This window comes from Lepidochelys kempii, chromosome 2 (genome assembly GCF_965140265.1).
Source record: "Lepidochelys kempii isolate rLepKem1 chromosome 2, rLepKem1.hap2, whole genome shotgun sequence".
In the NCBI taxonomy this organism is placed as follows: Eukaryota; Metazoa; Chordata; order Testudines; family Cheloniidae; genus Lepidochelys; species Lepidochelys kempii.
In genome coordinates this window covers 268,440,771-268,464,680 of record NC_133257.1, presented here as the reverse complement: position 1 = coordinate 268,464,680, position 23,910 = coordinate 268,440,771, and the positions used below count along the sequence as shown (strand labels likewise).

General features: G+C 57.1%; 1 protein-coding gene across 5 annotated transcripts in view; it reads right to left on the bottom strand.

Moving 5' to 3' along the window:
• Positions 1-23,685, bottom strand: part of LOC140905787 (uncharacterized) — a 31,242-nt gene extending 7,557 nt beyond the window's left edge. Inside the window, exons 1-6 of one of the 5 annotated variants that reach the window (XM_073329263.1) lie at positions 23,486-23,685; positions 16,245-16,355; positions 15,150-15,236; positions 11,908-12,057; positions 8,100-8,246; positions 6,102-6,221 (exon numbers count right to left, since the gene is read on the bottom strand). In XM_073329263.1, coding sequence (XP_073185364.1) covers positions 6,102-6,221; positions 8,100-8,246; positions 11,908-12,057; positions 15,150-15,236; positions 16,245-16,355; positions 23,486-23,581 — 711 coding nt within the window. In that variant the 5' untranslated portion in view covers positions 23,582-23,685. The remainder of the gene's footprint in view (positions 1-6,101; positions 6,222-8,099; positions 8,247-11,907; positions 12,058-15,149; positions 15,237-16,244; positions 16,356-23,485) is intronic. The other 4 variants (XM_073329264.1, XM_073329266.1, XM_073329265.1 and 1 more) reach the window with 4 other exon arrangements.
• Positions 23,686-23,910: the final 225 nt, after the last annotated feature.

Here is a 23,910-nt window from a genome sequence, read left to right as displayed (position 1 = left end):
CAACCAGAAAGATGTAGATATAGTAGGCTTGTATAGCCAACTTTAATTTGTGTGATGATTTAAAAACATGAGTTAAATCTAACAAAATTGTCATGAAACATTTTTCAGTTTTTATTATGGTGCCTGTGGTGGGGCGGTGCCCCATCCCCTGAGAAAAAGGGCTGAACCAGGCCTGAAAGGCTGTGCAGACCTGCAGCCAATCAGAGAAGGCCTGGGGAGAGCCAATCAGAGCAGGGAAAGAGTCAGCCAATCAGGGCCAGGCTAGGCCCTATATAAAGGCTGCCCAGGACCAAAGCACTCAGTCTATCCCAGACCTTCAGAGGGGAAGGGCTGTCTCCTGAGCTAAGGAGCAGAGGAGAGCTCCAGCCTGATACCTGTCAGATTGCGGGCCCTGACCAGAAGGGCCTAGATGGTGCAAGGGGTCAGAGGGGAAGTGACCCAGGGAGGACGGATAGACGAGGGGAGAGAAGGAGGGTGGAGAGGCTGCCACTAGAGGGTCCCTGGGTTGAGACCTAGAGTAGTGGGTGGGCCTGGGTCCCCCCCCCCATGCTGCCACTTTGCCCTTGTACAGCACCTTGCTGTGGAAGAGTGGCTGTGATAGACTGCAGCCAGCCCTAGACATTTGGGGGTTGTGGTTGGCCACTGCGGCAGGAGCGAACTGGAAAGACTGCTGTTAACCACACACACACACCCCGGAAGGGGGGTGAGGATGGATTAAGGGGCACTGTCGGAAGGTGGTGACTAGAAGCAGACATCTTGAGCAGGGAGCAATGCGGGTCTGGATACCAAAGGGGAAGCAGATGACAAATGGGACACCACCGGCAGAGGGTGCCCCACAGAGGATAGAGCTAATTCCCAGATTTGGCAGTGGGAGGCGCTGTGGTGGTGAGTCCCAACCCCTTTACAGTGCCATACAGCCCACCATCGACCTCACGGTCTCACTCCACGTCAGCCTTTCCCCTCCCCCCCGCCCCCCGTATATTCGAATACCACCATCCCCATTTCAATTCCTGGAGAAAACACTGTGGGAGAGGCTTCACAAAGGTCCAAATGGGCACAGGGAGAGAAGCTAATGGGGAAGGTGGAGAGAGGTAGTTGGAGGAGGAGTGAAGAAACAGCAGCTGGTGGGGCCGGATGCAATGCACCCAAGGGTGCTGAGGGAATTGGCTCATGTAATTGCAGAGCTATTGGCCACTATCTTTGAAAACTCATGGTGATCGGGGAAGGTCCCGGATGATTGGAAAAAGGCAAATATAGTGCCCATCTTTAAAAAAGGGAAGAAGGAGAACCTGGGGAACTACAGACCAATCAGCCTCACCTCAGTCCCCGGCAAAATCATGCAGCAGGTCCTCAAGGAAACCATTCTGAAGCACTTGGAGGAGAGGAAGATGATCAGGAACAGACAACATGGATTCACCAAGGGCAAGTCATGCCTGACCAACCTGATTGCCTTCAATGATGAGATAACTGGCTCTATGGATATGGGGAAAGCGGTGGATGTGATATCTTGACTTTAGCAAAGCTTTTGATATGGTCTCCCACAGTATTCTTGCCAGCAAGGTAAAGAAGTATGGATTGAATGAAGGGACTATAAGTTGGATAGAAAGCTGGCTACATCATCAGGCTCAATGGGTAGTGATCAACCTCTCGATGTCTAGTTGGCAGCCGGTATCAAGCGGAGTGCCCCAGGGGTCGGTTTTCTTCAACATATTCATTAATGATCTGGAGGATGGCGTGGATTGCACCCTCAGCAAGTTCGCGGATGACACTAAACTGAGGGGAGAGGTAGATACGCTGGAGGGTAGGGATAGGGTCCAGAGTGACCTCGACAAATTGGAAGATTGGGCCAAAAGAAATCTGATGAGGTTCAACAAGGACAAGTGCAGAGTTCTGCACTGAGGATGGAAGGATCCCATGCACCGCTACAGGCTGGGGACCGACTGGCTAAGCGACAGTTCTGCAGAAAAGGACCTGGGGATTACAGTGGACGAGAAGCTGGATATGATTCAACAATGTGCCCTTGTTGCCAAGAAGGCTAACGGCATATTGGGCTGCATTAGCAGGAGCATTGCCAGCAGTTCAAGGGAAGTGATTATTCCCCTCTATTCAGCACTGTTAAGGCCACATCTGGAGTATTGCGTCCAGTTTTGGGCCCCCCAGTACAAAAAGGATGTGGACAAATTGGAGAGAGTCCAGAGGAGGGCAACAAAAATGGTCAGGTGGCTGGGGCCCAGGATTTATGAGGAGAGGCTGAGGGAACTGGGGTTATTTAGTCTGCAGAAGTGAAGAGTGAGGGGGGATTTGATAGCAGCCTTCAACTACCTGAAAGGGGGTTCCAAAGAGGATGGCTCTAGACTGTTCTCAGTGGTAGCAGATGACAGAACAAGGAGTAATAGTCTCAAGTTGCAGTGGGGGAGGTTTAGGTTGGATATTAGGAAAAACTTTTTCACTAGGAGGGTGGTGAAACACTGGAATGCGTTACCTAGGGAGGTGATGGAATCTCCTTCCTTAGAAGTTTTTAAGGTCAGGCTTGACAAAGCCCTGGCTGGGATGATTTAATTGGGGATCGGTCCTGCTTTGAGCAGGGGGTTGGACTAGATGACCTCCTGAGGTCACTTCCAACCCTAATATTCTATGATTGTATGGTGAGGGAGAAGAAAAATAAAATATCAGACAGGCTTACACTGCCCCTCCCCATCAAAGTGCCCTCTCAGCAGCACTTTGAGGGCCTCCGGGGTGTCCAAACCCAAGACTGGCACCTCAGGAACTGGGCACTGTTAGTTTTTATGCTTGAGTGAATTGAAACTGTCAGGTCACAACCTGCTGCTAACAGAGCCAGCAACGGGGAGGCTGCTGGAAAAGGGACTGTGTAGTCTGAGAGGATTTTGAAAGAAGGAAAAAGTTAGGAATAAATATCTGTTCCAAACAGAAAGGTGATGACAACCTTTCCCCTACTACCTGTGTGAGCAGGGTCTGAATGACTTCTCCCCCGACATCCAGTGAGGAGCTGGGGGGGAAAGACTTCAGGAGCCGACTGTGTTTGCAGAGACACGCCCACTCTGCCAAAGTGAGCAGCATGATGGAGCTGCTTTGCCAAAGTGATCACTTTTGGCTGGTGCTGGGTTACAAATCCCGCTTAGTATAATCTCTTACGAGTGATGTGCCTGAATATTTGGATGCTAATATCTAAACTGTATCATTAATTTATTAACCTGAATTTGGGATATTGCAGATTATGTACTATATGTATTGTATGACTTTTAAACCAAACTTTGTATAATTAAGCATTGTACCCAGATGTATAGGCACTCTTTCCTTAACCTGTGTATGAGATAATTTTCACATTAGCTTGAATGCAAGGATAATGAAATGTGGTTATCCTTATTGTATGAGTAAAGGGCAGCAGAACGGTACTTAGCCTGCATGATTGAGGGGTTCCCTTAAATTGAACCTCATTTGCTAAGCAGGGGGTAGAGATGCCAAATCCCAGGTACTATCTGATCTTCTCCTCTCTTCTGTTTGAAGACAGAGCTGATTAGACTCAATCGAGAGTCCTTGTTTTGTCTAATCATGGCTAGAGCTAAAATCCCGGATACCCAGGTGCTGAGCCTTCGGCCTGGTGTGGGACAGTGTTGTCCTGAAAGAGAAGTTTCCTGCTACCCACTGAGGGCTGGGTTATGTGCTGGGACCTCAGAGCATGACCTGGCAGCAGCTAATTGCAGAGGCAGTGCAGCGGCTCGGGTATGGCTTGATGTCCCCTCCCCGGGGTGCGAGGTGAACTCACATAATGGCAGGGCTGAACTCTGGGTCTCCGCTGGCCAAGCCCAGTAGCTGCAAGTGGGGTGCGGTGGAGGGAGAGGGGAGCGATGGGTTAAAGGAGCATGTGTATCACACTGCAAGCAGAGAAACTGAGGCAAAGGACACTGCCCAGCGTACTCTGGGGTGGGTGTTTGCTCGTGGTCACGTGCCTTCAGATTGTGGTTGAGGTGTTTTCCCAAATTAATGCCGGGTTCCTTTCCCCTTTTATTAAAAGTTTTCTTTGCTATCCACAGACTCAGTGCTTGCGAGAGGGGACGTATTGCCTCTCAGAGGCACCCAGGGCAGGGGTTAAATTTTCCCAGGTTACTGGGCAGGGGCTTGAGCCGGTTGTGATTTGTATTGTTAAGAGGAACACCTAGACATTGACCCCAGCCCTTGATGCTGCTGACTCCACCTGGCAGAAGGGGTTACGCTTGCATTTATCTTTCCACTTTGGACTACTTTTTTGTAGTGGAAGTATACACACAAAACAACCAGTGTGCCTAAGCTGTGCCCTGCTAGCAGTGGGCACCGTCAGGGTGTGCATTAGTTGGCTGCTGGGCCACTTATCCGGTGGCCTTTCCAGTACGTATGTCACCACCGCCTGACCCTTTGCTGTCACTTAGCCAAGAGATGCCTACTTAACCCCTTTTGTCTCTCCTCCTAATGCCTCACTAGGGCAAGGCTCAGGGACACTAACCCACCTCAGTCTAGCATCTTCCCCACCCCGGCATTGCTGCTTGTAAGCAGAGGAGACAGAGTATGAAAGGTGAAAAAAGTTTGGTGTCATCACATTCCTCTGGCCTGACCAGAGTGTCTGTCCCCTGGAGCCTGCTCCTGCGATTTCAGGGACGTCAGGGTCTCAGATGCTCTTAGGGTTGGGTTTGCTAGATTGTCAGCTCCCTAGGGCAGGGGCTGCTTTTGCTTGGGTCTTGTACAGCACTGCTCGCCTCGTTGGCACGTAACACTTAGCACCAGAGTCTGGTCCCCTCACTCTCACTGACCAGTCACTCTCACCTCCAGTGGACCCCATAGGGCCACTCCTGGAATGAAGTGCTACCCTACAGAACCCAGCCCATAATGCAGAGCTCTCACACCAACCCCAGTGTTCCCAGCACTCATGTTGTAGCCTATCTGATCACATATGCAAATCTCTGCCTCCCGATTGGATCACGAGAGACAAAGAATAGCTTTTCCTGGACCTCTAACTCCACCCACGTCTCTGGTCTAGACTGTAAATGTTTATTGGGGTGGGCTGGGGGGATGATTTGGGTCTCATAGTCCCGAGTCCCTAGACATACCCAGATACGTGTGTTGGAGACATTAAGGATGATGTAACTGTTGACACGGACTCCAGGGTTCAGCAAACAGCAAGACTTGTTGTGCCTGCAGGTAATTATTAACACTGACTTCATGCTGGTCAATATTTACAGTACGTCTCAGGTCAATGACGTTGATGTTCACCTGGGAAGCCAGTGGGCCAGCTTCAGAGCTTCGGGTCATTGGGCGGGGGCCGTGTTTGCACTACCTTTGGTTTTTAATTAAGTGCCCTGCATTACAAAGCTGTAAAGTTGCAAAGATGTAAATCTAGGGTAACTCCACTTAATCCAATGGTGACTCCAGATTTACCCTGCGGTAACGAAAGTCACTCATACTAATAGAGGTACTCCGGATTGACACCAGTATAACTGGGATTATAGTCTGGCCCCCTATGGGCTTGATATCTGTCGAAATGAAGACTCGCTGAGCTATCTTCCCCTCTGCGGCCCTGCAGTGCTGCCCAAGAGGGAACTGGGGTTTATCTGTTTAGTTAGCTATCTCTTTATTTATTCCCTTCTCTAGAAGGGAAGAAGGCGGGTTCGTGCAGCTCCGTCCGGGGAACCCGGTGCACCTGGAACTGGGACTGAAGCCAGTGGGATCCAGAAAAGGCAGCATTTCTTAGCACTGCACCTAAAGGAGACTCTCCGTCATAAGCTGGGTCTAGGTTGTGCTTACGTGCCCCGAATCAGCCCTCCAGCCCCTGTTCCAGCTGTCTCGCTGGCAGAGGGGACCACAATGCAGCTTGTGCTCTCAGGAGGGACAGCAGGGATGGCCAATAGGAAGCCCCCTGGTAAAATGCAGCCTAGGGCCAATGGAGGCTACAGGTCCCAGCCTGCAATGCTCCGGCGTGATCTGTGCAGCCGTAGCCTAGATCCGTCGGCTGAGTCCTGTAGCTCCTGGGGAGTTCCCGGCCCTCAGTCTGAGTGACGCTGAGTCCGAGAATCACCCGGCTGGTCTCTGCCTCTCCCCTCCCTGCCTCTTACCTTGAGGGACTCTAGAGGGCTGTAGCAGCCCGAGCAGGGCAGCCGGGGTCGCTTGGGTTTTAGTGTGTGCGTCTGAGTTCCTTCAACTGCCCTCCTGCCTCGCCCTGGTAGAGCAGGCCCCTGTGCGAGGAGAGAGTCGGCATGGGGCCTCGTTCTCGCCGCGTCGGGCCCCGCTGCCAGTGAGAAGCGCAGACGGGGCACATCTCCCCCGGGCTGGCCTAGCCACGCAGAGCTCCCAGCTTCCCGGGGGGCATCATGCGCTGCCGTGGGAGACTCACTAACGCCAGTGCTGAGACCGCAGAACAGAAGGGAGCTGTGGGCTGGGAGTGCTGCAGGGAGGTGACGGGCTGTAACGCACCATGGGCAGCAGGTATCCATGGGCAGGGCGGCTAAGCCTCCCCTGTTCTGCCCCAAGGCCCTGCCTCCCTCCCTCTTTCCCCTGAAGCTGGTGGGGGCTCAGCTTCAGCCAGGGGCCTGGAGCTCAGGCCCACCAGCAGCCAGGGCCTGGGGCCGCCCTGGGAAGCTCGGGCCAGCCTGGGGGTCAGGCCAGAGGCCCCGGGGCAGCACTTGGGCCATCCCAGAGGTCAGGCCAGTGGCTTGGCCCGGTGCTCGGGCCAGCGGCTCAGCCCAGGGATCGGGCCAACAGCTCAGCCCGGTGATGGGGAGGGCTGGCACGGCTCGGGCGGGCTGGCCAGCAGCTCAGGGCAGGCAGGGCGTGGGGCTCCTCTGGCGGCAGGGGGGGTTTTGGGGCTCCAGTCGCTGGGGGGTGCTCAAGGCTCCTCCGGCCACAGGGAGGGTGCAGGTGGAAGGGGTGGGGCCAGCAGGTTAGCCTCCCCGAAACGGGGGTTCACCCGCCCATGTAACGCACTAATGAAAACCCGCAGCAGGCAGGGGCACAGGGACCTTGCAAGCCCTGGTTTGTACGGGTGCAGAGGCAGGGGCTGGCTGGTGATCAGCAATGGAGCCTCTGGCATCTAAGGGCATGGCTACCCAGCAGCTAAACACCCATGGCTGGCACGTGCCAGCTGACTCGGGCTTGTAGGACTCGGGCTGCAGGGCTTTTTCACTGCTGTGTAGACGTCTGGGCGGGTTCCCGAGCTTGGGCTGCAGCCTGAGCCCAGATGTCTACACAGCAATGAAACAGCCCAAGCCCCGTGAGCCCAAATCAGCTGGCACGGGCCAGCTGCAGGTGTTTCTTTGCTGTGTAGACATACTCTAAGCTGAGCATGCCCTCTGCAGGGTGTTGTGCCCTTCCTTCCGAACCTCCCTTTCCCCTCAGTAATGCCCTTCCCCTCTCCCTGAGCATGGGCGCTGGCTGCCCCAGCCTCCCAAGGACAACCAATACATCAGCTCCCCCTGGGCCCTCTTGCTCAGGCCGTGGAGTTTCATTGCTTGTTAGCCGGGCCGTGGGTAAATCACAATTCTTTTAGAAAATTCATGACAGCGTAAAAGGCAAAATATTGAATTCCCCCGAGTTTGCACACAATGAATTTCACAACCAAATTCAGAGAGACAAGGTGGGGGAGGTGATATCTTTTCCTGGACCAATTTCTGTCAGTGAGAGATACGAGCTTTCCACCTTAAACAGAGCTCTTAGCGCTTCTCTCTTGTTTACACAGAGCTCACGCAACAGAAGTTGGTCCAGAAAAGATACCACTTCACTCACCTTGTCTCTCTAACACCCAGGTCCAGCATGGCTACAACAGCTGAATTAAGTCAGTCTCAAGGCTGGAGTGAATTTCACAAGTAACGTTGGTCAGTTTTGAGTCCCCTTACTAGTAAAACTAATTCCAGCCTTGAAATTGACTAGCTAAGAGAACTGTTTGTATTAAGGACTCTGTGGTAGACATTTTCTTTAAAAAAAAGTATTGGAAAGATCACTGCCTGGGGACATGGCCACGATTTCTGGGCCCTCCGTGACATGGTGATTTGCACAGGGCCCTGCTCATTAGTTAACATGAAGCTCACAGCTTCCACCCTCCTCTCCTCTTACTGTACCTGGAGGCTCACATTGGAGGGTGAAGCAAGAAGAGTCATATAGCCGTAGTTGTAAGGTGAGTGCCCTGGAGGATTTGATCTGGATCTGGGTCGCGGCTGCGAACGTCTCTCAGCTTCCCTCCTGGTTCTCACTTCTGAATCCTGGTCCTGCAGAAGGACAGTGTTAGCACCACACTGCAGTGTGATCTCCGGGTAACGGGGGGCCCATGGGACAGCACAGGTCTGGGTGGGGCGCTGAGCTCTGCTTCGGGCAGCAGGCCCCCCGCTGAGTTCATTTCAGGCTGCAGAAGTGTCCCACTGGCAGGAACTCAGTTGGTAACACAGAGCTCGGGCCCCATCGCGGGATGGCTAAGGGCTGAGTTTGCCATTAAATCTCCACTGGTGCCTGAATGGGGCTTTCCCTTCCCTGTGCTGACGCTCCCGACCTCTCAGCAGCGCGCCAGGAGCTGAGAGCAGTGATGGAGACACCTCTCCCCTCTGCTCTGGGAGCTCGCCTGGGACCTCAACATCAGCTCCAGCTTCCCACAGTGTCCTGCAGTGGTCCTTTCCGTGGCTTCCCGGTGAGCTGTACCCTTGGCTAACACTGCCAGTGGGGCAGAGAGCAAACAGAAGGAAGTGGGGATGCTGTCTAACAGGTGGCCAGCAGACCAAGGCCCAATGAAGTGAGCTGTAGCTCACGCAAGCTTATGCTCAGATAAATTGGTTAGTCTCTCAGGTGCCACAAGTCCTCCTTTTCTCAAGGCAGCAGGCTAATTCACTCGCGTGTTAATTTAGTTCAAAGGTCACGGAAATGATATTGTCTTCACTTATCTGTAACCTGTCGAATGCTATCAGTTTACATTAGGTTTGACCCTAGATCAAAGGCTGTATTAGCATTTAGATGAGAATGTACTTGGTGTGTCAACTTTCTGAAAAACCAGTGAATGTTACCTGTATGGCTTTCTCATATCTATTTTTATTATAATGTGACAATTTCCTTATGTATATCACTAACCAAATTACTCCTCAAAGGAATCTTTTGAATGCTGAGAAAGGGTTTAAGGACTTTAACAAGCAAATGCTAATGTCAAAGCAAGTGGTCATTGATGTGGCGACCTGAGGTCATAGACTCCATCTGCGTTCTTCATCAAAGGAAGCGCCCACGTGGGTGAAAAGCCAGCGTGTCTTCTGTGAGCAGGATCTATAAATACTGATTCAAGGGCATGATTCGGCATCTCTGGACAAATGGATTCTGATAGAGGGAATCCTGAGTGATTGGACAGAGGTCCCCAAAAACCAATTTGGGTAACCCTGAGAGACTTAAGGTGAACTAGCAGAGATCTCTGCTACCATTTGGACTTACAAACACTGACTCAGCAGTTATGTATTTTACCTGCTTTACCCTCTCAGTAACTCTCATTCCTTTTCTTAGCTAATAAATATTTAATTTACTAGAGAAATTAGCGACAAAATTGTCTTTGGTGTGAGATCCTGAGCATCCATTGACCGGGGTGAGTGACTGGCCTTTGGGATCGGGACGGAAGTGACCTGATGCATGGTGATTTTTGGTTTATGTGACCTTTATCACTAAGTCCAGTTTGTCTGGGTAGTAAGGTTGGCTGGAGAGCCTAAAAGGGCCTGTCTATGGCTCCAAGGGAAGATTAATAGTGTGATCCATGAGCCCATGTCGGTTGCTGGCTTGGTGACTTCTAATTATAGAACACACCACCAGTTTGGGGTGTCTGCCCCGTCTTCTGACAGTCTGACCTGAGACTGGCACTCACAGCTGTGAGCCCCTCCAGACAGCGTGGCAGAAGTGACAGGGCCAGGGTCTGTGGAAGGACAGGATGGGGGCTGTCATGCATGACGGGAACTAGGAGCTTGCAAGGCCTGGTGGAGATGGAGCTGGCTAGCGATCGGCTACGGCGCATCCTGGTGCCTGTGACTAAGCGCTCCCTCCGCATCCTGGCCTGGCCTCAGTCAGGCTGCACCACTAACTTGACTCCGTTTCCCTGTCGCACTCCACGAAATATCAGGATCGTGCTTGGTTTGCTCCATGGTGATGGAGCTGTGCCCTGTGCCCTTCCTGCCGAGCCACCATTTCGCCTCCGTAACTCCCCACCCCTCTCCCGGAGTGCGGGCTGGACAGCTGGGGTTCATCCCTCCTTTCTTAATCTGGTGCTCCTGGGTCCAGCTTCTCCCCCACCAAGGGTTGCCAGGTATCCGGTTTTCGACCAGAACGTCTGGTTGAAAAGGGAAACTGGCAGCCTCCAGTCAGCACAGCAGAGCGGATGCTAAAGGTCTGGTAACCTGCAGGAACGGGCTGCTGCCACCCAGGGACGGGAAGAGCAGCGGCTGCTTCTGGAGCCTGGAGGAGCAGCTCTGCTTAGCAGCCTCTTCCTGCCCCGCCAGCCTGATGGAGAGAACTGGCTGCTCCAGGACCAGGCTCCAAAGTAGGTACCAGAGCTGTCCAGGGGGGCAGGGGAGTAACTTGTCTGGCCCCCACCCCACTGTGCCCCAATTTCCCCACCCCAGCCCCTCACTCCAGGGACCGACCCATCCGCCTCACTGTGCCCCGATTGCCCCAGCCCCTCACTCCAGGGACTGACCCATCCGCCTCACTGTGCCCCAATTGCCCCACCCCAGCCCCTCAGTCCAGGGACCGACCCATCCGCCTCACTGTGCCCTGATTGCCCCACCCCAGCCCCTCAGTCCAGGGACCGACCCATCCGCCTCACTGTGCCCCGATTGCCCCACCATAGCCCCTCACTCCAGGGACCGACCCATCCGCCTCACTGTGCCCCGACTTCCCCACCCCAGCCCCTCAGTCCAGGGACCGACCCATCCGCCTCACTGTGCCCTGATTGCCCCACCCCAGCCCCTCAGTCCAGGGACCGACCCATCCGCCTCACTGTGCCCCGATTGCCCCACCCCAGCCCCTCAGTCCAGGGACCGACCCATCCGCCTCACTGTGCCCCGATTGCCCCACCCCAGCCCCTCACTCCAGGGACTGACCCATCCGCCTCACTGTGCCCCGACTTCCCCACCCCAGCCCCTCAGTCCAGGGACCGACCCATCCGCCTCACTGTGCCCTGATTGCCCCACCCCAGCCCCTCACTCCAGGGACTGACCCATCCGCCTCACTGTGCCCCAATTGCCCCACCCCAGCCCCTCAGTCCAGGGACCGACCCATCCGCCTCACTGTGCCCCGATTGCCCCACCATAGCCCCTCACTCCAGGGACCGACCCATCCACCTCACTGTGCCCCGACTTCCCCACCCCAGCCCCTCACTCCAGGGACCGACCCATCCGCCTCACTGTGCCCCGATTGCCCCAGCCCCTCACTCCAGGGACTGACCCATCCGCCTCACTGTGCCCCAATTGCCCCACCCCAGCCCCTCAGTCCAGGGACCGACCCATCCGCCTCACTGTGCCCTGATTGCCCCACCCCAGCCCCTCAGTCCAGGGACTGACCCCTGCCGTGCCCTGCTTGCCCCACCCCAGCCCCTCACTCCAGGGACCGACCCCTGCCGTGCCCTGCTTGCCCCACCCCAGCCCCTCACTCCAGGGACCGACCCCTGCCGTGCCCCGCTGTACCCCAATTGGTCAAACTCCACGTCAGCTCCTCCCAACCCAGCTCTGCAGGTAGCAGGTGAGCCCCAGGGGGTGGGGGAGCAATCGGCGGGGGTGGAGAGCAAGCGAGGGGGGGGGAGACATGTGAGACAGGGGGCGGGGCCTCAGAGGAAGAGGCAGACAGGGGTGGGGCCTTGGGGGAAGACGTGGGGCAGGGGCGTTCGGTTTTCAGGGATCAGAAAGTTGGCAACCCTACCTCCCCCTTGACAGGCATTAGAAAAGTCATTTCCTCGTGTAGAGGAACCATGACGCCTGGTCTCCAGGTAGGTCTGGGTCTGGGTCTGGGTCTGGGTCTGGGTCGCCGCTGCTTCTCCACTTGTCTCCTGGCTCTCACTGGTGTATCTGGCTGCAGAGAGAGGATGGGAGCTGAGAGCCGGCTCTGGGCTTGGCGGCAGTATGCATTGCCTCAGCACCAGCGTCAGGACCTGCCTGGGCAGGCCGGGGCCAGGGCTGGGGGCCGGGGCCTCTGGAGGGCAGAGAGGTCCCTGAGCAGCTCAGAGATGAAGGACGTTGAAGCTGAGCGAGCGATGCTGGACACTCGCAGGTCAGTTCCCTCGGGGGGCAGCTGGGCTCTCTGCAGCCTGACCGGGGAAGGCCCTTCCCCGTGCTCCCGCTGACACCGGCTAGGAAGGGGCGGGTGGATCAAAGCACCCATGCAGCCAGTCAGTGTGCGGCAGGCTAATGCGCTGTGAATTCACACCCCGGCGTGCCACACACTGGCTCGCCGTGTCGACAAGCCCTGAGTCAAGGGGCAGATGCAGCTTCCCCCTGGTGATGCAGCCGCACTGGGGTTGTGACAATCTATCGCGCTGTCTCCCTGAGTCCTGCCATGGCTTCTGGCCCTTGGTGCTCCGCACGCCGCACGGGCACCCATGGGAGAGCCCCCCGTGACAGTCGGGAATAGAGAAGGTGGGGACGAGCAGCACAGGTGGGAATGGGCAGGGCCGGATTAACGCAGGGGCTTTAGGGGCTACAACCCAGGGCCTCGGGCTAAGGGGGGCCCCACAAAAATAAATCCACAATTATATACAATTCAGTGGTCACCAACCCATCGATTGCGATCAGCTGGTCGATCCTGGAGCCTCTGCCAGTCGATCGCGATCTCCGGGCTGCTAAAAGTCCAGCGGCGCAGCAGGGCTCAGGCAGGCTGCCTGCATGCCGTGGCCCCATGCTGCTCCCGGAAGCAGCCGGCTACTGGTGTGTCTCTGCAGCCCCTGGCGGGTGGGGGAGGCTTCGCGCGCTGCCCCCACCCCCAACACCATCCCCACAGTTCCAGCCAAAGGGAGCTCTGGGGGCCCCTCCCCCAGGGGCGCGCAGAGACATGCCAGAAGCCAGCCGTTTCCGGGAGCGACGTGGGGCTATGGCATGCAGCCGGCCTGCCTGAGTCCTGCTGCACCACAGGCCATGAATTGCCTGTGGTAAGCACCTCCTGGCCAGAGCCTGCACTTCTCACCCCCTCCCTCACACCAACCCCCTGCCCCAGGTCAGAACCCCCTCCTGCATCCAAACTCCCTCCCAGAGCCCACACCCCCTCCTGCAGCCCAACCCCCTGCCCCAGGTCAGAACCCCCTCCTGCACCCAAACTCCCTCCCAGAGCCCACACCCCCTCCTGCAGCCCAACCCCCTGCTCCAGGTCAGAACCCCCTCCTGCATCCAAACTCCCTCCCAGAGCCCGCACCCCCTCCTGCAGCCCAACCCCCTGCCCCAGGTCAGAACCCCCTCCTGCATCCAAACTCCCTCCCAGAGCCCACACCCCCTCCTGCAGCCCAACCCCCTGCCCCAGGTCAGAACCCCCTCCTGCACTCAAACTCCGTCCCAGAGCCCACACCCCCTCCTGCAGCCCAACCCCCTGCCCCAGGTCAGAACCCCCTCCTGCACCCAAACTCCCTCCCAGAGCCCACACCCCCTCCTGCAGCCCAACCCCCTGCCCCAGGTCAGAACCCCCTCCTGCATCCAAACTCCCTCCCAGAGCCCACACCCCCTCCTGCAGCCCAACCCCCTGCTCCAGGTCAGAACCCCCTCCTGCATCCAAACTCCCTCCCAGAGCCCGCACCCCCTCCTGCAGCCCAACCCCCTGCCCCAGGTCAGAACCCCCTCCTGCATCCAAACTCCCTCCCAGAGCCCACACCCCCTCCTGCAGCCCAACCCCCTGCCCCAGGTCAGAACCCCCTCCTGCACCCAAACTCCCTCCCAGAGCCCACACCCCCTCCTGCAGCCCAACCCCCTGCCCCAGGTCAGAACCCCCTCCTGCACCCAAACTCCCTCCCAGAGCCCACACCCCCTCCTGCAGCCCAACCCCCTGCTCCAGGTCAGAACCCCCTCCTGCACCCAAACTCCCTCCCGGAGCCCACACCCCCTCCCTCACCCCAACCACCTGCCCCAGGTCAGAACCCCCTCCTGCACCCAAACTCCCTCCCAGACCCCACACCCTCTCCTCCACCCCAACCCCCTGCCCCAGCCTGGAGCTCCCTCCAGCACCCAAACTCCCTCCCAGAAAGAAACTAATATAACCTAGGGAGGTGGTAGAATCTCCAGGCGTTACCTAGGGAGGTGGTAGAATCTCCTTCCTTAGAGGTTTTTAAGGTCAGGCTTGACAAAGCCCTGGCTGGGATGATTTAACTGGGAATTGGTCCTGCTTTGAGCAGGGGGTTGGACTAGATGACCTTCTGGGGTCCCTTCCAACCCTGATATTCTATGATTCTATGATTCTATGAACAGTGGTTCTAAGGTAAGAAATAGGCTATTTTGAATTAACTTAACTATATTCTACATGTTTTCAGACTGAAATGTAACCACAGAATGGCTTTATGTTAATTAAAAGGCAAGTTTAGTATAGCATTAATAGCCTCGATGCCAAAATTGTGATCATTTTGTTTTAAATTAGGAAAAAGACTTGTATATAGGGGCCCCACAAAATCTAATAGCCCCAGGCCCACAGGAGAGTTAATCCGGCCCTGGGAATGGAGGATTACAGTCAAGCCTTTCCACCTTAACTCTGACCTTGGGACACTGAACTATGCAGTCCCCTTGTTCTCCATGTAAATTGTGTTTTGTACGGAAATGCTGCAATTACAACAACAATTGCAGCCCGCAAACACTCAACGTCTGCTTGGCCCTTCCTCGAGATGGTCTGGGAAGGGCTGGCTGGGTTGCTGGGCTGGACAGTGGAGACTGGCCATTGCTGGCTGATTCTTCTGTCTTGCACCCCAGGTTCAGGCAGATTCCCCAGCTCATTCTCCTGCTCTGACAGCACCAGGATGCAGTCTGGGCCGTTCCCAGTTAGATCCCTGTGTTTTATTACATGACTGTTAATCTGCAGCAGTGCTTCCCCATCCTCATCTGCCTTCCCTGGCCCAGCTGCTGTCTCTTACTAACCCATCTCTGGTGCAGAACCTCTGGGGCACATGTCTCCTGGTGCCACCGTTGTTCCCTGCTCACCTTGGTCAGAGGAGAATAGCAGCCAGGACAGGGTTTGGAAGGTGGGGGTGTGCGTTTTCTGTCCTCCCTCCTGACTCGCAGCAGATCCTGTGGGTGGAGAGAATTCGGCCGTTAGGGCCACGTCTCGTTGCCAGAGTCTGCGTTTTGCACCAGCTCCCTGCCCAGTCTCAGGGAGCGCTCCGAGCAGGATCAGCTCCGTAGGGGCAGGGCTGGGGTGCATTTGCTGAGCTGGCTGGGCACCCGAGGCTGGCATTGGCACCGCGGGGAGGTCGCAGAGCAGGAGGAGAGCACAGGGTGACAGACGGTAGAAATGGAGAGCATGTAGTCCGTCCCCAGACACCAAGGCAGGGGTATTCTCTGCAGTCCCTGGCGCCTGTCTGAGTTATGGCAGCATGCCCGGGCTGCCCCATGGCCCACACGCCACCTGCAATCTTGCCGTGCTGCATACTGAGGCTCTGCCTCTGTGCGTCTCCTAGGCCAGGCTTTGCAAGGGCATCCTCAGAAGACAGCATTATGGCTGTCTCCCACAGGGCCTGCCTGGGGAAATCCTTCCCTGGGTGCACAGGGGCTAGGAGGGCCCCTTTATCGCACCACACGGCGAGGCTCTCACCTCCGCTCTGTACGCTAGGGGGCCTGTTGATCTTGGCCGAGTGACGTGTCCATGTCACTAGCTTTGGGGATTTTAATTTTATTTTCAAGTGTGGAGTTTGGGTTTCTGCTTTTCGGAAGAAATCCTCCCCAGCAGTGACAAAGAACAGGAGAAGGGGCGTGGAGTTCTCGGCCCTCTGGCCACCCACCCAGACCAAGATATTTGCAAAGAGAGGTCTGGGGAGAAGACCCTGTTCTAGCTCCCTGGTAGGAGACAGGAAATTTGTCTACCCACACCGCGGTGCTCACAGGCCTGCCGCACACCGTGAGATACAGGATAGTGGCTGGTTGGCTCAGTGGTTATGGAGCTTGGAGCTCTCTCACTCCCCTTCCTTCTGAGACACCATTTCCCCTCAGTAACTCCCCTCCCCTCTCCCAGAGAATGGGCTGGGGTGCTGGGCATGTGACATCGCCTCTTTCTCTTGCGCTCACGCCTTGCAGCCTCACCACTTCCTTGCTTAGAGCAACCATGAAGCCTGGTCTCCAGGTAGGTCTGGGTCTGGGTCTGGGTCGCCGCTGCTTCTCCACTTGTCTCCTGGCTCTCACTGGTGTATCTGGCTGCAGAGAGAGGATGGGAGCTGAGAGCCGGCTCTGGGCTCGGCGGCAGTATTCATTGCCTCAGCACCAGCGTCAGGACCTGCCTGGGCAGGCCGGGGCCAGGGCTGGGGGCCGGGGCCTCTGGAGGGCAGAGAGGTCCCTGAGCAGCTCGGAGTTGAAGGACAGTGAAGCTGAGCGAGCGATGCTGGACACACGCAGGTCAGTCCCCTCGAGGGGCAGCTGGGCTCTCTGCAGCCTGACCGGGGAAGGCCCTTCCCCGTGCTCCCGCTGACACCGGCTAGGAAGGGGCGGGCGGATCAAAGCACCCACGCAGCCAGTCAGTGTGCGGCAGGCTAATGCGCTGTGAATTCACACCCCGGCATGCCACACGCTGGCTCGCCGTGTGGACAAGCCCTGAGTCAAGGGGCAGATGCAGCTTCCCCCTGGTGATGCAGCCGCACTGGGGTTGTGACAATCTATCGCGCTGTCTCCCTGAGTCCTGTCGTGGCTTCTGGCCCTTGGCGCTCCGCACGCCACACGGGCACCCATGGGAGAGCCCCCCGTGACAGTCGGGAGAGGCGAGCACAGAGAGAAGGACAAAAAGTGACACCCTAGAGAGCCCTGCAGAAGGAGAGGAGCCCGCAGTGCCCTGCAGGGGAATAGAGCGGGTGGGGACGAGCAACACAGGTGGGAATGGGAGATTAGAGTAAGGCCTTTCCACCTTAACTCTGACCTCGGGTCACTGAACTTTGCGGCCCCCTTGTTCATAGAATCACAGACCATCAGGGTTGGAAGGGAGCTCAGGAGGTCATCTAGTCCAACGCCCTGCTCAAAGCAGGACCAATCCCCAATATTTTCCCCATATCCCTAAATGGCCCCCTCAAGGATTGAACTCACAACCCTGAGTTTAGCAGGCCAAAGCTCAAACCACTGAGCTATCCCTCCCCCCAGTTTACATGTTCTCCATGTAAATTGTGTTTTGTATGGAAACACTGTAAGTACAACAACAATCCCAGCCCGCAAACACCCAACATCCAATGGGCCCTTCCTATGCAGTCTGGGCCGTTCCCAGTTAGATCCCTGTGTTTTATTCCACGATTGTTAACCTGCAGCTGTGGCTTCCCCATCCTCATCTGCCTTCCCTGGCCCAGCTGCTGTCTCTTACTAACCCATCTCTGGTGCAAAACCTCTGGGGCCCATGTCTCCTGGTGCCACGGTTGTTCCCTGCTCACCTTGCTCACAGGAGAATAGCAGCCGGGAGAGGGTTTGGAAGGTGGTGGCGGGGGGTTTTTGTCAGTGGTAAGCTGGAGCCGGTTCGCTTGAACCGGTTGTTAAATTTAGAAGCCCTTTTAGCACCGGTTGTTCCGCGAGGGGAAAAATTTGGTGGGTGCAGAGCCCCCACCGGCAGCTCCCCGCCCCACCGCCAGCCCCAGCTCACCTCCGCCTCTGCCCCTGAACGCGCCGCTCTGCTCCGCTTCTCTCCCCCCCCGCCCCCCGGCTTCCCGGGAATCAGCCATTCGCGCGGGAAGCCGGGGGGCTGAGAAGCAGGCGGCAGCTCCGGGCTCAGGCCCAGGGAGGCGGAGACGAGCTGAGCTGGGGCGCGGGGGTGCGAGGAGGGCCGCTTGCCCGCAGCAGGTAACCAGGGGCGGGCGGGCGCGGAGAAGCAGAGCAAGGCGGGGCGTTCAGGGGAGGAGACGGAGGCAGAGGTGAGGTGAGCTAGGGCCGTGCGCGGGGTGGGGACCTGCTGTGGGTGCTCTGCACCCACCAATTTTCCCCATGGGTGCTCCAGCCCTGGACCACCCAGGGAGTCGGCACCTAAGGTGCCACTTTTGATGTGATCAGTGGGGGGAGCAGCCGCTCCCCCGCTCCCCCCCTAGCTGTGCCCCTCCGCCCCTAGGAGCCAGAGGGACCTGCCGGATGCTTCCTGGGAGCTGCCCCAGGTAAGCACCTCCGGGACTTCCCACCTCGCCCCCCAGCAGGTGCCTCTGGCTTTTAGGGGCAGGGTGGGCACCCACTACGGTGGCCCACGAGACCCTCCTGCCTGGTTCTGGGGGCAGTCAGGGGACAGGGGAGGGGGGTGGATGGGGCAGAAGTCCCAGGGGGCGGGGGTGGGCAACAACCCCCTCATGGGATGAGGAGGGAACCCGTTGTTAAGACTTTGGCAGCTCATCACTGGTTATTGTCCTCCCTCCTGACTCGCAGCAGATCCTGTGGGTGGAGAGAATTCGGCCGTTAGGGCCACGTCTCGTTGCCAGAGTCTGCGTTTCGCACCAGCTCCCTGCCCAGTCTCAGGGAGCGCTCCGAGCAGGATCAGCTCCGTCGGGACAGGGCTGGGGTGCATTCGCTGAGCTGGCCGGGCGCCCGAGGCTGGCCTTGGCATAGCGGGGAGGTGGCAGAGCAGGAGGAGAGCACAGGGTGACAGACGGTGGGAATGGAGAGCACGTAGTCCGTCCCCAGACACCAAGGCAGGGGTATTCTCTGCAGTGCTTTGTCCAGTCCCCTTTTAAATAGCAACCAGCCCCCCTTAGGGGACAAGTGCACAGTCTGAGAGCCCTCATGGCTAGGAGACCTTTCCTCCTGCTCCGCCGGGATCTACCTCTGTCCACTTTTCTCTCTTTACTCCAGGCTACCCTTGGCCCACTCCATGAGTCCTCTCCCTGCTTGATGTTCTTCCCTCGAAATGGCCACACACGATTAGTCCCCCTTTGATGTCACCTAGACAAGCTAGCCCCGTATGACACTTAACGCTCTCTCGCTGTGGGGGAGGGGAAAGGACTACGTGGCCTCCTGAGGGCCCGTCTAGCCCTACCTTTCTATGAGTCTGTGACATATTTTGTCATTTTCATCATTCCTCATAAACCCGTCCCTGCAGCCCCTCAAGCCCTTCTCTGGCTTTTCGCTGAATTCTTCCCAGTTTGGTGAGGTCCTTTTGGTCCTAAGGGACCCAGAACTGGACTCAGTACCCCTAGGGCCCTCTCACCAGCACTGTACTGACATCGCCTCATTGCGATGACACAATGCATCAGTGTGACGCAATGCATCAGTGGACGCAACTCCTAGCCCACATCCTCTATGGTGGCCATCTGACAAGGCAGACCCATAGCCCAGCTGCTCTGCCCTAGTCTCCCCCCTAGGTCTCTGGCTACAGCTGTTTCTCCAGTCTTTCCCGCTATGTTTTGAGTTGTCACACCCCCCCATGTCTTCACTTCCACTTTTCCAGGCTGAATTCCATTGTGTTATTTCTTGCCCTTGTTTTGAATTTCTCTCAGTAACTTTCTGTCATTTCTCTCTCCTCATTAGTATTTGCGACTCCTTCCAATTTAGTGTCCCATGGCAATGTCGTGAACGGACTGGTCACACACCTTTCCAGGGCACTCAGCTGGCTCTTCAGTCAGACTGGACCTAACCCCGAACCCCGCCATGCCCACGAGATGCCTCTCCAACCCTTAGTACACCCGCCCTATGTCGTTACCCTCGATTTATGGCCTGCTCAGCTGATTTTCTGTCTATCAGATGCGTTACAGAAACTCGGAGAGAATTCATTTGACGCATTCCCTTCGTTCACTAGTGATGGATTTGATCTAGAGCAGCAATCATCAGCCTACGTTGCTATGGCTTCTTCAGAAACCCCTCTGGCTCCACTGCCCCCCCCCCAGATACCTGCTGTCAGGGTTTGCAAGGTCTGGGCTATGCCCCAGCCACTGAGCCGTCCCTGGCAGTACCCCAGCTTAGTGTGCCAGACCCCCCAGGGTCACACTTTCCCACCAGGGCAAGGCCACGCCGCCTCAGCACCTCCTGCAGGGGCCCTCAGGCTCCATCAGCTCCTGTTTCTCCCCACGGCTCTCCACCGCCAGTCCAACCGAGAGCAAAGCCCTGAGAGAGGCTGTTCCTCAGAGGGGAGCAATGCAACCGGGGGCACCTGCAGTGAGGTCAGGCAGCCTTTTCCAAACAAGGTTATTTTTATTAGTTCCCTGGCGCACAGCTGAGGGGAAGGTAAATTCCAGACAAAGTCCATGTGGGTGGGAGCCAGAGCCCAAAACCCGCCCTCTCCTCGGAGCCTGGTTCCCTCTTCTTGGCCCTCTGTGCCTGCTCTCGTAAGACAATGTCCCCTGCCCGCTCTCCAGCCAGGGCCGTGCACTCCACTTCCCCGCAGGGAGCTGGGGAGAAGTAACTGGCTCTAGGAGTTCACGTGGGTCATTGAGGCTTCCATTGTCTCTGTAGGGTTTTCCATTCTGCTCAGCTGAGTCCAGGCCAGCCAGCCCTAGAGGCCCTACGTCTCAGACCCCTAGCCCTGATCTCCCACGGCCCAGGGAGAGCAGTAACTCCTTCCCCTGAAGGACGCAACCATGCAAAGCGGCTAGTCCAGAGTCACACCGATAGTTCATAAAAACATTACAGCAAATTCCCACCCTGAGCTCCCTGCCTCGCTTTCCTCTCAGTGGCAGCGCAGTGTGGAGACCCAGGCAGCAGCTGAGGACGGATGTGAATTAGCAGAGCTGGGTGGGGAGACAGGGGGGTCACTCGCCAGCTGGCGTGTGGCCCTGGCCTGGACTAGCAGGGGGGCTGCAGGTGAGGGCTGAGGTATGTGAGCTGTGGGTAAAACCTGGGAGTGTAAAAAGCCATTTGGGGAGCGGGAAAGAAGCTCCCTCAATCTCATTTTCCCCTCCCGCCGCTATCCGCCCTTCGCCAAGTCCCTGATGAAATGTTTGCCCATTGCACAAGCCCTGACCTGAGCAAGGGGGAGCTGGGATCTGCACAGTGCAGACTCCCGCAGTCACAAAAACATGTTTTCAGCAGGGCCTCCCCAGCTCAGCCAAGAGAGGGCGGTGGGGGGGGCCATCAGCCAGGCAGTGGGTGAAGCACGTGGCTAACCCTTGATCGGGATGTTCTGTCCCACAGACGCTGTCAGCTCCATCCCTCCCCACCCCTGCACACCCGCCCGGCTCCATCCCTCGAGGGCCTGACTCGGTGGGCCCGGGCCGCCAGGGACCAGTCTGCACCCGCACTCGACATGCCGCGGTGGCACAGCGGTAGGGTCGACACTACAATGACGGGAGGGGTTCTTCCCTCGCGGCAGGAAATCCACCGCTCTGGGAGCTGGGAGCGGGGTCAACGCACCAATTCTTCTGTCAGCCTGGTGCTGCCTACCTCGGGGCTGTCCCCTTAATTCTGCCATACGGGGCAGGGCATGTTACACCGCTGTGAGCAATACCGTTCGGTCAAGCTAACTTTGTAGTGGAGACTAGCCCTAAAACCTGCTTCCAAGGCATGGGCAGCGAGTCCCTCCCCTCACAGGGCCGTCTGGACAGATAGGGACCATGTGGGTCTCTCCCAAGGCCCGTGGGCATTACGGTGGTTATTCGTTTAATCTGTGGTGCTTACAGCTCTGCCAGGCACTGCACAGAAAACTCCTAAGACACAGGCCCTGCTCCAAGGAGTGTCCCGTCTATGCCAAGGGCTCCCACACAAGGCCAGAATCCATACAGCTCTCCCACCTTCAGTGAAGCTGGGTCGGTTTACAGCAGCGGAGGATTTGGCCGGTCCTCTCATGGATTTGGCCGGTCCTTTTCAGCTGTGCACTTTCTCAGCTGGAATAGGCAGCAGCCTGTGACCCACACAAAGCCAGGGAGCCGCAAACCACTGCCCGAGAACCACTAAGCCGGGGGGGGAGGGGGGACAGTGCCTAAGTGAGGGTGTAACAGTGTGAGGAGGGGAAGGGGGCAGGTCCGGGGGTCCTCGGGTGAGGCAGACATGGCTCCTGCTGGGTCCCACGTTTCTCTTACAGTGCAGGGGGAGCATGCTCCCTCTTTGCAAGGGCTGCTCATGGGAGTGACGCAAGCGAGGAGAAGGGCTTCGCGACCAGGCTGTGGGAGGACACTGGAAGGCCGGGGGAAGCATGGAGTGAGGGGTGAGAGAGGTCTCTGGAGGGCACTGTCACTGGCTGACAGGACAAGACGGGGCAATTCCAGCCAAGACAAGGCCAGAGACACAGGCAGGGCTGTGTGGGGAGCGATGGGACAACCATGGAAGAGACTCACAGCAAGGGGGAGCTGCAGGAGTGTGAGGCTTTGGCCGCCACGTTTTTGGGGAGCTGGAAGGGGCAGGGGTAGCGTCTGAAGGTCTCCAAGAGGAGGTGCCTTATTCTTTTCTTTTATAACTTAAGCAGTTGAGCTGCTCCAATCAAATGCCTCCCAATGTCACCCCCTTCGTCCCTGCTTCTCTCCCCCAAGCTGACATCAGCTGCCCCGTTCCTACTTTTACAAACGGCATTTTGCAGCGTGCTCCCTCACCATCCCAGATCCCAGCTTGCACTCAGACCGGGAGCTCAGCAGGAAAGTGATGGACACAACCATCGGACCTTAGAGGATGTTGTCTGCAGTGCTGGGGTAGCCGTGTGGGTCCCAGGCTCAGAGAGAGACAAGGTGGGGCAGGTAACAGCTTTTACTGGGCCAGCTTCTGCTGGTCAGAGACAAGCTTTCGAGCCACACAGAGAGCTGTTCTGCAGGTCTGCACCCAGAGCTCTGAGCAGCTCAAAAGCTTCTCTCACCGACAGAAGCTGGCCCAATAAGAGCCATCACCTCGCCCACCTTGTCTCTCTGAAACCCTACAATAGAGAAGCAAATCACATAGTTAGTGACCAGGAAGGAGAAAGAGACACACAAACACACACACAACAGCACCAAACACACACACACGCACACGAACTGCCAGTGGAATTATGGTGGGAGGTGACGGACGGCTTGATTGCCTTCCTGTGATGCTTCAAGTACTGCCCATTGCCACAGGCAGGACATTGGAGCAGCTGGATTAATTGTCTGAGCTGGTACAGCAAACCCAGTGTTCCTGGGGGGGCAGCATAAAGTCCTTTGGTTCAGGGAGGTCACAGTGCCGGTGAGAAGCAGGTGCCTGCGGGCTCAGGCCTGGGAGCACGGCTGCCTCTCGCTGGTTCCGAAGACAACCAGCACTGCGATCCAGGCCGTGTCTCGCCGCACCCAGAACCGCCGCTTCTTTTGAATAATGTCAAACCCAAATCCTCTGCGGGTCGATGGGTGTGGTTCCTGGTCCCCCTCTCCCACTGTCCCCCCACCGCCCCCGTCTCATTGCTCAGGCCTGCCCCTCCTCCACACTCTAGAAAACCCTTTCTCTCCTACCGCATCTTCCAGCTCCCTCGCGTCCCCCAGGTCGGCCCCAGCCACCGCCACGAGGGCGAGCACAGCCACTAAACCGGCCAGCAGCCAGAGCCTCATCCTGCACCGGGCTTGGTCTGCCTGCAGCTGCGGCTTCTCCTACGGCCTCACAGACTGTCCTGCTGGAGGGCAATGAGCTGTCGCCAATCCCCGCATAGACCTTGACTGTTGGATCCTAGCTCCCAGCAGCCAGCTCCCAGGCAAGCTGCCAAACAGCTTGGGCTCCTGCCTGTCATTACACAATTACCTTCCTGCTCGGATAGGCCGCTGGCTCATCCGGCCAGCTCCCCGGCTAAGGGAGAGCCATTCCTGTGAGCGAGCCAGGGCAGAGCTGACTGAACAAACAGCCCGTTTCGGGAGAGAGGTGGAAACAGAGTCAGCAGCTCCCC